The sequence below is a fragment of the Miniopterus schreibersii genome (genome assembly GCF_964146895.1).
Source record: "Miniopterus schreibersii genome assembly, chromosome: 18".
NCBI lineage: Eukaryota > Metazoa > Chordata > Mammalia > Chiroptera > Miniopteridae > Miniopterus > Miniopterus schreibersii.
Window position 1 is genome coordinate 19875754 of NC_138121.1, and position 12725 is coordinate 19888478.

Genomic DNA, 12725 nt, shown 5'->3' on the forward strand with positions numbered 1-12725 from the left:
CAGGTAACCTATATTTGTATATAGGCTACAGCAGAGTATGCCTACACACCACTTCATCATGTCGATTCAGCATAGTGCTTGGGCATGTGGCAAATTCAAGTTTTGTTTTTTGGAACTTTCTGGGATCAAAAAATTTTGATCCACTGTTGGTTGAATCTGCAAAAATATGTGGGTAGATTGGGAAGGGGTAGGTAGGGCAGAAATGATGTTCAGGTGAAGTTTGTGCTGTACTGATTCCTCTTTCCTGATTGTGACTCACTATTTTCTAGAACCTGGTAGAGATTTTTAATGTTATTTATTACAACGTTTTATCTTCAAAAAGTTAAATAAGCCAACTTTTTGCAAGTGATGTCTAGCATATCATTGATGCACATTTAATGAAATGTCACTACAAGAATATACACGGGTGGGCAGAAGTAGGTTTACAGTTGTGAGTACGTGAAACACAGTTTATTCTTGTATTAATTATTATATTATTTAGTTGTATTCCAACTGTAAACCTACTTTTGCCCACCCCTGTATTCTGTTCTTGTCTTTTATAGAGAACCTTGGCTATCTCACATCATGCACACTCAGGACAATATATTCAATGTACTTGCTCAGATAACTCTTTAAAAGTTCAGGCAGTGAAGTGAGAGAGTGGTGCTGGTGGCCTAATACAGTCATTAAAAGTAAAGATGTTGAATGGGAATAAAAAAGCTCAAAGCCTTCAGTAAGAGATTTAAATTCTCTGACCTTCAATTTTATACCTGGAAAATGGAGACAATATCTCCCTTACAGGGTTATTGTAAAAATTTAACCTGGCCGGAACATAGCATGCAATACATGTAGCTATTATTGCTATTAGCATTTTCTCTAGAGGGCTCCAGTTAAAATATCGTTGGTACATTGGCATGGATCAGTTCACCCTACTAATGTGATAAATGTTGATAAATGTGAAGTCAATTTGTAGTAAATTAGATGCTGTGACATATGTCAGGGAAGTACATCAGTGACGGCTCAAGGAGAGGGTGTCTTTTACATCGAAACTGCTGAGGCTGTATTTAAGTATTTGTTTAAATACATGGTCAACAACAGCATTTTGTAGGAACTAACATGAAAATGATAATTCATAGACATCAGAACAAAGTAAAAACTATACAACATTCTTTCTAATTCCAGTTAAGTGTGAATAGAATTATATAGAAATTAGCATAAAAAGCATACAGTTTGAATGAGACTGCTGAGTTTTGTCTTTTATTGGGAATTATCAGTTTTTAACCGTGGTAGTCTTAAAAAGCAAAATGACTTACCATGTCTGCTTGTAATAGTATTATTATATTAAAAGCTCTAAAGATTATTTTAAGCTAATTATTTTAAGTTCTAAAGTCAAATGACAAAATATTCAAAGATTTTTAAAAAAAATTGTGCTTGAGACTAAAAGTCGATTATGGTGGGATATGTAAAGCAATTGAGACATGTCTCTTCTATTTTTAAATAATTTATGATATAATTCAAGACATGGTACATACATCTAAGATAACATTGATAACTAATAAAGTGGTATTCACAAATAGTATGGGAACTCATGTACAGTGAAAGACCTGGAAGTGAATGAGTTACCAATATTTGGGTTAGTTACAAAGGAATGGATGTTGGGAGTGTTACAATAGTTTTAAAAGAGATGAAGGACTTAGAAACAAGGGGCATCGTACCGTTTCATCTAAGGCTTAGAGAGAACTGACGTGTTTGTTCTTTGCAGCCGAGGCCCTCAGTTTCTTGCTTGCTGTAAATTTGTGGCTGTTCTCAGCTCCTAGGGGCCACTCGCCATTTCTTGCCGTATGGCCCTCTCTACAACATGGCAGTTTGCTCCTTCAAGGCCAGTGGGAGCAACGCACTCATGCTTCATGTCTTCTCTGACTTCTTTGTGTCTTTGACCTTTAAGACTTTTTAAAGGGCTGACCTGATTAGGTCATGTGCCCCCAGGATAATCTCCCCTTTGAGTAACAAAGTCAACTAAATCAGGGATCTTAATTAACTACAGCAGCAAAATCCCTTTTGCCATGTGATGTAACAGTCATAGGGTTGATATTTCCTCCTACTCACGGGTTTTGCCTGCACTCAAGGGGAGGGGGTTCTACAGGGTGTTTACGAGGGGATGGACTCTTGGGGTCATCTTAGAATTCTGCCTACTGAGGGGCTCACACACTTGGCTATGGAGCATGTGCTGTGATGTTACCTATATTTAAGGAGACCAGGGCCTGGAAACCTCCAAGTGTCCTTGAAACAGTGGTGGTTCTCTGGTGCAGGTGTGGCCTTGTTGGAAAGGAGGTTCCAGATATCAGAGCAGGGTTCTCCCATTGACTTAAGTCACACTTGCTCAGCCGGCTTTTAGCTAAATTGCCAGAAAACAAGGTGGGAGTAACCCCTCACCTTCCACAGGTCAGCAGAGCTTGTCTCTTGCTTAATTATGGAATCAAACACAATAATCTTAGCCAATGAAATGAAGTCTCCTTCGTCTAATTTCATGATGTTACTCAGAGAAGCTCATCATTTCTAGTTGGCTTATCCCTCCCCCCCGCCCCCAGTTAGAAATAGCTGCTCATTAAAATAGCTTTTGGGCTCACTTACTAAAATGCATTTATCTGCAGAAAAATTTCCTGTCACTGAAACATTTCAGCCTTCATCTTTGAGTGTGATATTTTGAGATATAAATAACAACTCTCAATATAATTTAGTCATAAAAGGGAGTATTTGTTCACAAATGTCGAAATATCATCTAATATGACTAGAATAGGCATTGAATTGAGGCTTACCCAATTTTCCCTCCAGAAACCAAAGTCTAAAACATGGCAATTTCAGGTTGAAAATATCGGTTAATGGAAATGGCACACACTTAGGAGGTCATTGTTGCTCTGACTGCGTGCACACGTGATTCAGCTGGGCATAGCACGAATGCTCTGGTGGGCCCAATGAAATCATGAGGATTTTTATAGGGTAAAGAGGATTGAAGGGGAGTCAGGGAAGGAGATATAACGATGGAAGCAGAGATCAGAGGGTCATATGGAATGCAGTCAGCCTTTAGAAGCTGGAAAAAAGAAGGTAACAGGTTGTCCCTGGAGCTTCCAGAAGGAACATCGCCCTGCTGACACTCTGATTTTAGCCCAGTGAAAGTAATTTTGGACTTCTGATGTCGGAACTGAAGGATAATAATTAACTTGTGTTGCCTTAAGAAACTAAGTTTGTAGTAATTTGTTACAGCAGCAATAGCAAACTAATATAGCAGCCAGGTACTTCCTCTGCCTCTGTTCCTGGGCTGTGAAAAACAAGCAGTTCTCTACAGTATCACTCAAGAGTTTTAACATGAACCTATTAAAAAAGAAGAAAAAAGAGAAGAAATATTATTATTTAAATATATCTTTATTGATTTCAGAGAGAGGAAGGGAGAGGGGGAGAGAGAGAGGGAAACATCAATGATGAGAGTCATTGATCGGCTGCCTCCTGCACACCCCCGACTGGGGATCGAGCCCCCAACCTGGGCATGTGCCCTGACTGGGAATCAAACTCGATCTCCTGGATCCTAGGTGGATGCTCGACCGTTGAGTCACGCCTGGCCGGGCTAGAAATGTTATTTAATACTAAACATTTAAACCTGTTTTATTTTAAAGACAGGTCTCCATTTCCATTTGACTTTAGTGCTTCTATGAGAGACTTGCAGTCAGTTTATTCTGAATTATTTGCAATAAATGCAGGAATCCCATAAATGCTTATGCATGAGCTCAAACTAGATATTACAGGATATTTGTATGAGCAAATGTAGATGGAACTCATTGGATTCATTTGTACATACTATTTCCTATGTCTTTCATCCCTTTTCTTGCTTAACTGTATGTTATTGTGTGTTTAGATTGTCAATGACATAGACCCCATGTTTGGTGGACATCATTTTAATTTGCATTTATTATCATTCTTTGTAATGATCAGTTTTTAGCCTTATAAGAGTTTCTTTTAGACTGGGCTTCATCTTTATTAATTCAAAGCATACTTTATCTTGTCCAGTTTACATACCTATTAATGTTTTAAACCTCTCCCTACTTCCATTCCACAAAAATCCCAATTTTGTGAGAGTACACTTTACATCACTGTATTAAACATCTTACATCCTACAACCTTTTTGAAATGTTGTGTTTTATAATTTCTCTCTTCAAGTTCTTTTTAATCAAAAGTCCATTCTGAAATGTCTAGTTGGTAAAAGGAACTGATTCAAGATATATGTACAAGTCTTAAATGTACATACTCACCATGATGTCACATGTGGCCGTTGTATCTGCCAGTAATGGTCTGCGAAGTGTGCAGATTCCTAGAGCTTCGATACTCTCTTTACTTTTTAATTATTTCTTCTACCCTTTCACCTTTGGTTGATTTTGTTTGGTGAATTAGGTCTTCTTGTCCTAATACCTGGACTTTAAATAGTTGCTATTAAACCTCTAAAATCAATCAGCCTCTGGCTGTGCTGTCATTAAAAGTTAACTGCCTTCCCATTCATCCATTAATTGTGAAGATTAATTGGGAAAGCTATTCAAACTTGGGCACACATAAGCCACTGTTTGCCTCCAAGTGAAAGCTTATCCCATTAACACCACAGAGTATTAACAGTTATATATACAACTCACCCATGTCTCATATAGCAGGAAAATGAATAGAAACTTATAGGCTACTGCCAAAATGAATTACTTGACAACTAGAAAATCATCCCTGCCTGTTAGCTCAGCTCTAGAAAAACATACTGATAAATATTTGCTTGTTATAAGTTGCAGCAATATGCTATTTTTTATATTTAAGCCACTGATTGACAAAGAAGTTCATGTTTGTCTTATTTAATATATCTAAAGCTAGTATCCTCAAGTGGATGCTAATTTTTGTGTCAAACTCAAATCAATATTTAAAGAAGGTAAAGAATTTAGCAGTGGTCTGTACTCGGTGTTTGAGTTGAAATGCTATTTTACGTGATGATGAGAGATAAAATCAGAAAAGGCCCATATTTTGTCACCTGCTCTTATGAAAAATTATACTTTATTCAAGCCAGTTGTATCATCACTAGTCCTTAAAATTTACTCTTTTTTTCTTACCAGAATGTCACTGTGCAGCAGCTGCCTCCACACACTGTCAGTTGACATAGATTCATTGGGAAAAAGGGGTAGAGTGTGACACTGTAACCATTTATTTAATCTTTAAAAAGCCTCATGAAACCTCATGAAAAGCATAAAGACATTTGTGAAAGGGGAGCACTGGCTAGAAACTAATTTGCAGGTCTATTTTAGTGATTTCCAAACTAGCCTAGTCTTGGCTAGACTACACTATAGACAAAGTAAGTTGGAATGACTTGGAATGGGGCAAGTTTTAAATATCCCGCATGTGATTCTCCTTAGAATCAGTCATTCATTCTAACTATTCCCATCCTAAATTGCTAGGATGAATTACTCAAAGTGCACATTCCACAGAAGTGACAACCTAGAGCTAATCCATAGATTTTTTTTTTAAGCCAGGAGGATGCTGCAGCTTTTCAAACATACTTGGGCCTTCTGTAGGTACTTCGGATGGACTTTCTTTGCTGTGCCGAGTCAGTGCCTGGGGCGGTTACAGTTGTCAGGATGAGCCTCCACAGTTGGGAATGGTCATTAGCGTAACAATAAATGAAGACCCTCCACGGGAGAACTAGAATTGAAAGCTTTCTGTTTAGAGTTCACTCCAGCCCGGGATTCAGCCACCATCCGTTGTGTTTGGCAGAGACTCAGAGGTAGGCAGGGGCCAGGGAAAACTCGATTGTGGGTGAAGTGGGAAGGCTTCGGCTCTGCCCTGACTGGATGCCATACAGGGGGAAGCTGTAGGCCGGCTAACTGGAAAAGGGCATCCTATGTGGTTGATGAGCTGTGCAAATACGGCTTCCTCTGACCTCGAAATCTCTACCAAATACATAGTTCAAAGCAGGGGTACCAATTAGGAAAGCTCTGAAGTTATTAATCAAGTCCTGGCTGTTTTGAGCCAATTGCCGCAGGGGTTATTGTCTGTCTCCCTGGGCTGGCGACTGGATAGTAGGTTGGCTTCCCCATAGTAGGCTGGTTGCCCTCTATGAGCCAGAGTTCTGTTTTTGTATGTAGTATGGCTGTTGTCCATTGTATATTCAATCTCTCATTGGACAGGACTCAGAGGCACATCAGGGACATGTGTTATGCCTGGGCATGGAGATGGGACTCCAGGAATCCTGAAACTAGACCTGCTTAATTTGTAGAGATAACTCAGACTCCGCTTATGGTTAGAGAGCAATGTTGTTGCTTAACTTTTGGATGAAATTTTTACCTTGTACACAGTATTTTTGATATTTGTTAGCATAATTCTGTACTTTCTTAGCTAATGATTTTCAATTTCAACTGGATGACAATTTCAATAATATAGATTGGAATAAAACATTTTGTTCAAGGAAATAGATTTCTTGGAGGGAAGGTCATTCTTTAATCTTGAACCTGTCAATGGAATATTGGACTAGGTCTAAAAGAAACCTTATTTGTTTTCTGAATAGACTTGAGATTCTAACATTTCCAAAGCTCCCTGTCAGTGGTCCCACCCCTGCCTCTAATGTATGGAATTTTTAAAGATTTTAAGCATGTTTGTTATGTATACTATCCTATCCTGTCCTTCTCCAATGAATATTTCTGTGGGAAACATGATCCATTAGCAGGCATACAACTGATTTTGGCAGGTCTTCCAAAAAACAGAGGTTGTTTTCACTCATTGGCAACTAAGCTGAATGCCACTGAAAATCAGCCCTGTTTTTTGTTTGTTTGTTTTGGTCAAGTATATTTTAGATGCCTAATACTTGTTTCAACAGTGTACTGGCTCAGAATCGGAGCTCTGTGCCCTTGGGTAAATTATTTAACCATGTGTCCCTTTCTCTTTGATGGTCCAATGGAGTTAATAGTATAGAATAGTATAGCATATTTATCAGGATCAAATGAGTTAATACATGTAAAGCACCGAGAATATAAGCAGCCAATAATATACACCCATTATCTTAGTATGGGTAGTATTACATAGAGATTAAGAAAATTGAATTACTTTTATTAAAAACTGAACAGCTTTTACTTACTTGAGAATTATGCATTAAAACCCTCTGTAAAATAAAATTAAATTACCTTTGATCAAGCTATATTAAAATACTTTCAATATAGCTAGCATCTTATTTATAAAAGGCTATTGAAATTTCTCACATACACAGTTTGCCAGAGATCTAATTTATCTTTGTCTTTTTAATGACAGTGGTTTTTCTCTTACATAAAGAGTAAGTGGTGAGTTTTCTGAGGTATTGACCTGAAAGCTGTAAGGGGTGTGTATGTGTGTGTGTGTGTGTGTGTGTGTGTGTGTGAGAAAATGCCTCAGCACAAATTAGGTAATTTTCCCCCTAAGTATGAATATTCTAACAGAATTCAGTGAGACTCTCCCTATTTAATCAGGTTGTAGAATTTTTTTATTTTTATTTTTTTATGAGAAAGACCAAAAACTAGAGCCTGCATTTTACGGTATTTATTGGTACAGCCAGAGAAAACTGCTTTTCTGGAATTAAATTCACTGGAGACTGACACTGACTTCAGAATTCCATTTCATTAGTGTCTGGAGGGAAATATTCTTTCTACTCACGCCAGACTCATTATTGCTGTCTGAGACCCCCCTCCCCAGTTTCAAGACTATTGAAGATCAAATTGGTAATAAGCACATAGCTTGACAAACCTGGAATTGAAGTACACAACTTTTTGAGAAAGATTTTATTCATGTCACTATGGTGCCTGATGAAATTCCTACACTCTAAACCTAAAGAAATAATCATTGTGGTGACGGTGTTCTTACATAGTGTATTCTAGACCCCAATACAGTTTGTAAATATCATGGTCCCATGACAATGAAACTAGCAAATTAACCAAACTCTTTGTCTCAGTTACCGTGTCTGTAACATAAAAATAATGCTAGTACCTTAAGGAGGAGGGGTAAAGATACTGTGTGTGAAATGGTTGTTCCTGGCAGAGAGCGCTCACTGGACATGTGCTAGTGTGCTAGTTAGTATTTAAGTTTTATATAAGAATAATTTTAGAATATTTTGGTGCTAAATAAACATACAACAGATGGTGGGGAAGTGTATGTGATCATGGTAAAGACTGATAATGCTTGTAACAACATTCAGCCAGCAACTAGAACATTACCAAACATCAGGAGCCCCCGCTCAGCACCCCCATCCATTTCCCATATCACATGTTCCTCTCCCCACAAATGGAATAAGCACCCATTCTCTTGTTTTAACCCCAATCTTTAATAGCTAAAAAATAGAACAGGATTGATCCTTAGTTTATAGTGGCAAAATGAGTGAGCGATAAATATATGCCTTCTAGAGCGATGGATTGCACTAGAGGCATTTCACATGCAAACGTTTATTTGAATCTGCATAATTGATTGTGAATTTCAGTTAAATACCCTTTTCTGTGTCCTTCTCACCTGAATACTAATAATAATTAAAACATGACTTGATTTCTGGTAAACACACACACATGTAACCCCCCCCCCCCCACAGGGCAGTTTCCACAGTGGACTAACGCATTTTGGTTGTTGCTTGTGATTGGGCATAATCAGCATTTCCTTCAGTACTCCATGGATTGTATGTCTTTTAATGTCTGTACTCCTTAATACTTCAGTTACAACTAGATTTACAGTGTCAGCATTTAAGCCAATCAGTAAACTTGCAGGAACTGTAGGCCAGTGATCAAGTCTGTCTTAAGAGTTAGCTAAAGAATTTAAGGTGTGAAAGAAGAAAAAGTGAAGTTTAAGTAAAAATGAGGTGATCTCAAAAAATAAAATGCTATCTTAGGCAAATTCTTGTGAAAGAATTTGTTAAGTTGGTAAATTTTTACTTATCACTTATACTTTAGACATTTAGCTTTAAATAAAAACACGTATTTCAAATAGCAGGACTGCAGAAAAATATTGTAGTTTGAATATTTAAGCAGTAAAACTGCTAGTGATTGTTTAAAAAACTATGTTCAAGCAGGATAAACGTCACAAAGTTTCAGAATGCTCTAGATCATTTTTAGATTAGTTTAAGTTGAATTGCTCATTAATTAAAAATTGGGACAGTAACCCTGCATGATTTTTAATTACCAATATGTGTTACATCCTAAATACGAGAGAAATATTTTTCTGATTAGAACAAAAATGGCAACAACTTAATAATTGTATAACATAAAAGACAAATACCTTGCATAGAATGAAGAATTAGGAGAATAAAATAGCACATATGGATATCATGGTCAACATGAGACTATTCTTATACTTTCCCTCTCTGTGCCTTATTTTTAAATTTTATATGTGACACACATAAAAGGGTATATAATAAACATGTATATACTTTCATATATATATATATATACATATACATACATATACATATATATATATCTTTTTTCCAGAATTAATCTCTCCTAAATTTTGTGCTTTTTATTTATTTCTTTAAAAAAAAAAATAAAATTTTTTTTATTGAATTTATTGGGGTGACATTGGTTAATAAAGTTATATAGGTTTCAGGTGTACAAGTCTATAATACATCATCTGTATATTGTATTGGGTTCACCACCCCAAGTTAAGTCTCCTTAGTAGTTTTTTTTAATCACGTATGTCCCCAAACACGTTACTTAGCTTTGCTTGTTTTAAAGGTTCTCAGAACTATGAAACATGTTATATGGTCTTTTATAACTTAATTTTTTCCACTGAAAATTTTGTTTGTAGGATCCAAGCTTTTTTTTTGGTGTGTTTGTGTAGTTCCTTTTCACTGTTGTATGTTACTCCATTATGAAAAGTACTACAATTTATTGATCTGTTCTTTGGCATTTGGATGTTTGGACTGTTACCGATTTTTTGCTATAATGAGCAGTGTTGCTAGAAATTGCACATGCCTCTTGGTGTACAAATGCAAGAGTTTCTCTAGGTCAGTGCTTCCCAACTTTCTTCTTTCCATGGAACACAGAAAATACTAGTATTTGTATAACATCCTTGAGTAGGTCATGAGAGCAGTGATTCATCACAGGGACGCCCTGTCCGGGAGGCCTGTCAGTGGAATCGGTGGAACGTGGGGTACGGAAGGTTCAAATGGACAAATTGTTTTTTAAAAGTAGCTCAGATTTGCAATCCCACTAACAGGGCATTGGAGCTTCTCTTGGCCCACATTGTCTGAGTGATCTGGTGTTGTCAGATTTCTGAAATCCCGCTCGTCTACCATCTGTAAAATAGTATCTAAAGTATTCTTGATTTACACTTTTTCCTACTGATGAGTTTCAGCATCAATGTATATTGGTTCTGTCTGGTGAACTCTCTGGTCTTGGCTTGTGCCATTTTTTTCTTATGTGCTTTCTAACTGATTTAAAGGTAGTTTTTGTTTATCTCTATTTTATTTGGTTTTCCTTAATTTGGAATACAGATTGTATACTGTTTTGCAAGTATTTTCTGTGTGGATATATTTCTCTTCACTTCACGTAACTTTTGGTCGCCATAAGTTCTTAATTTTCATATAGTTTCATAAAGATTTATAAATCTTTCCTCACATAAGTTTATTTATAAATTAGGTATACTGATTAGGTATTTTTGGTTCTTGTTTAAGTAAAACTTTTTTACCTGAAGGTATCATATGATTTTGTCATTCCTGTGCAGCCTGCCCGCTCCTATTTCATATCCTCTTGTCTTTAATTTATTTTCTTACTGAAATTAATGTACGTACAGGAGAAGACTGCCTGTAAACATTGGGCATATTGTTAGAGATTCTGGTTTTTCTTATTGTGTTTCGTTTGTTTCTTTTACCTGTTGAATCAAGGAAGCTGTCAGCAGTGTACTAATCTGAATGGGTTTTTCCCTCTTGGCAGATGATTGCGATGAGCCCCTGGTGCCTGCCTTGTCTCAGGCATCATTCAGCAGTTCATCCGAGCTCTCCAGCAGCCACGGTCCTGGATTTGCACGGCTAAATCGAAGAGACGGTAAGCCTGGCTCCCCACCCCGCCTCTGGTTCATGATGAATCTCATTAATTTTCCATTCTCTTTGAATAAAATCATTATAAGTGATATATTGTAAATGGAAGGAAATTTCTACATAAGCAAATGGCAGAAACTCATGGGATATACACGATGCGTAGGATTGGTTCTGGAACGGCAGAGGGATGCAGCCCATTTTAAACCCCTGCATGATCATTTCAGCACCTGAAGAATTGAATTCCTTCAATCTGGCGAGCTTTTTTATGTATCCTATAAAATAAACTTTCCTACAGCAATACAGATGGTGCCTGACTTGGAATGGTTCGACTTAGGATTTTTCGACTTTACAGTGTGCGAAAGCGGCGCACATTGGTCCTTTCCTGGCTAGTGGCACGTGGTGCCTCACGCTCTCCTGGTGTGGGCAGAGGCGGCGAGCTGTGGCCCGGCAGGCGACGGTCACAGGGTCCACCAGCCGGGACTCTGCAGCGTACTGTGTTGCCAGCACTTTCTGGGTATGTGTTCTGACATGTTTTAAGGCAGACGAGGCTAAACTATGGTAGTAGGTAAAGTGTATTAAATGCATTTTTGACTTGTGATATTTTCAGCCTACAGTGGGTTCAGTGGGAGGTGTGACCCTGTTGTAAGTCAGGGGACATCTTTAGGGAGTCATTATGTATACAGTAGCCATCACAGTTTCATTGGCCTTCTGTTTCAAGATAAGAAACTTTGCAAGAAGAAGTAATTTTAAAATGTGCTCGTTATTTAAAAATAATAAGCTCTCAGAGTGTTTTATTCGCAACGTGGGTGATGTGATTTGCTGTCCCATCGGGGAGTGGGAACTTAATCAGCTTTCATGTTCCTTTAGGAACACTCGGTTCATACTGGCGACTCTTGGGTCATGTTTGATTGCTTGAATACATTTAAAGGAAAGTGCGGGTACTTAAATGGCAACTTGCTGTAGAAATAAGAGAGAACTTAAAAACTGTGCACTTAGGGACAGAACATTATTGCGGCCCCTTTTCATAATCTGCTGAGGCAAAAACCATCTGTGCATGTACCGTGTGGCAATGCTAACACAGAAAACGTTTTTAACAACCGTTAGGCAGTAGACACTGACGTCATATATTATTAAAACAGGGATTTGCTCATTTATTATCCCCTTCTAGCATGCCATCTGTCAGCCACTTCAAGTTTTACTCCTTGATGCTGTCCTTGGTTCTCTTGTTTAATGTTTGAGTACGTTGAACATTAGACATAACAAGTAGATCATGTGTGCATGTGTGTATGTCTGTCTGTGTTTTTACCATAGGGTACACATTATAAATATCTAACAGTTTAGCATGATTGTAAATTTCAGTTTATTTAAAAATGTTATATTATTTGGGACAATTATTTATGTATGTTTCTTTTCTTAGTGTGTGTAATTGACATAACTGTGTGTGTTTCTGAGTGTGAGAGTATCCATGCAGAGTCATCACTGAGATTCTTGTATCAAACAGAGAATTTGAGGGGCCTTGGATATATCTGTCGATAATGCTTGTCTGTTACTTTTATTTGCTTTGTAGTAGAATTATTGGTCACACTGGACTATCCCTTTTTCAGTTTTGAATCCCTCACTGACCACAGGCAAGGGGACTCTCCTAACCCCTCTGAGGGCCAGTCCTGACCCTGTACCTGTGGTCCTCCCATCA

At 37.6% G+C, this 12725-nt stretch overlaps 1 protein-coding gene across 5 annotated transcripts in view; it reads left to right on the forward strand.

Moving 5' to 3' along the window:
* CNTNAP4 (contactin associated protein family member 4) overlaps positions 1-12725 on the forward strand; it is a 309483-nt gene that overhangs the window by 17520 nt on the left and 279238 nt on the right. For all 5 annotated transcript variants that reach the window (XR_013997521.1, XM_081118184.1, XM_081118181.1 and 2 more), the window contains exon 2: positions 10929-11039. Coding sequence is in view for 4 of the 5 variants with exons in the window: in XM_081118184.1 (XP_080974310.1) it covers positions 10929-11039 (111 nt within the window). In the remaining variant the exon portion in view is untranslated. The remainder of the gene's footprint in view (positions 1-10928; positions 11040-12725) is intronic.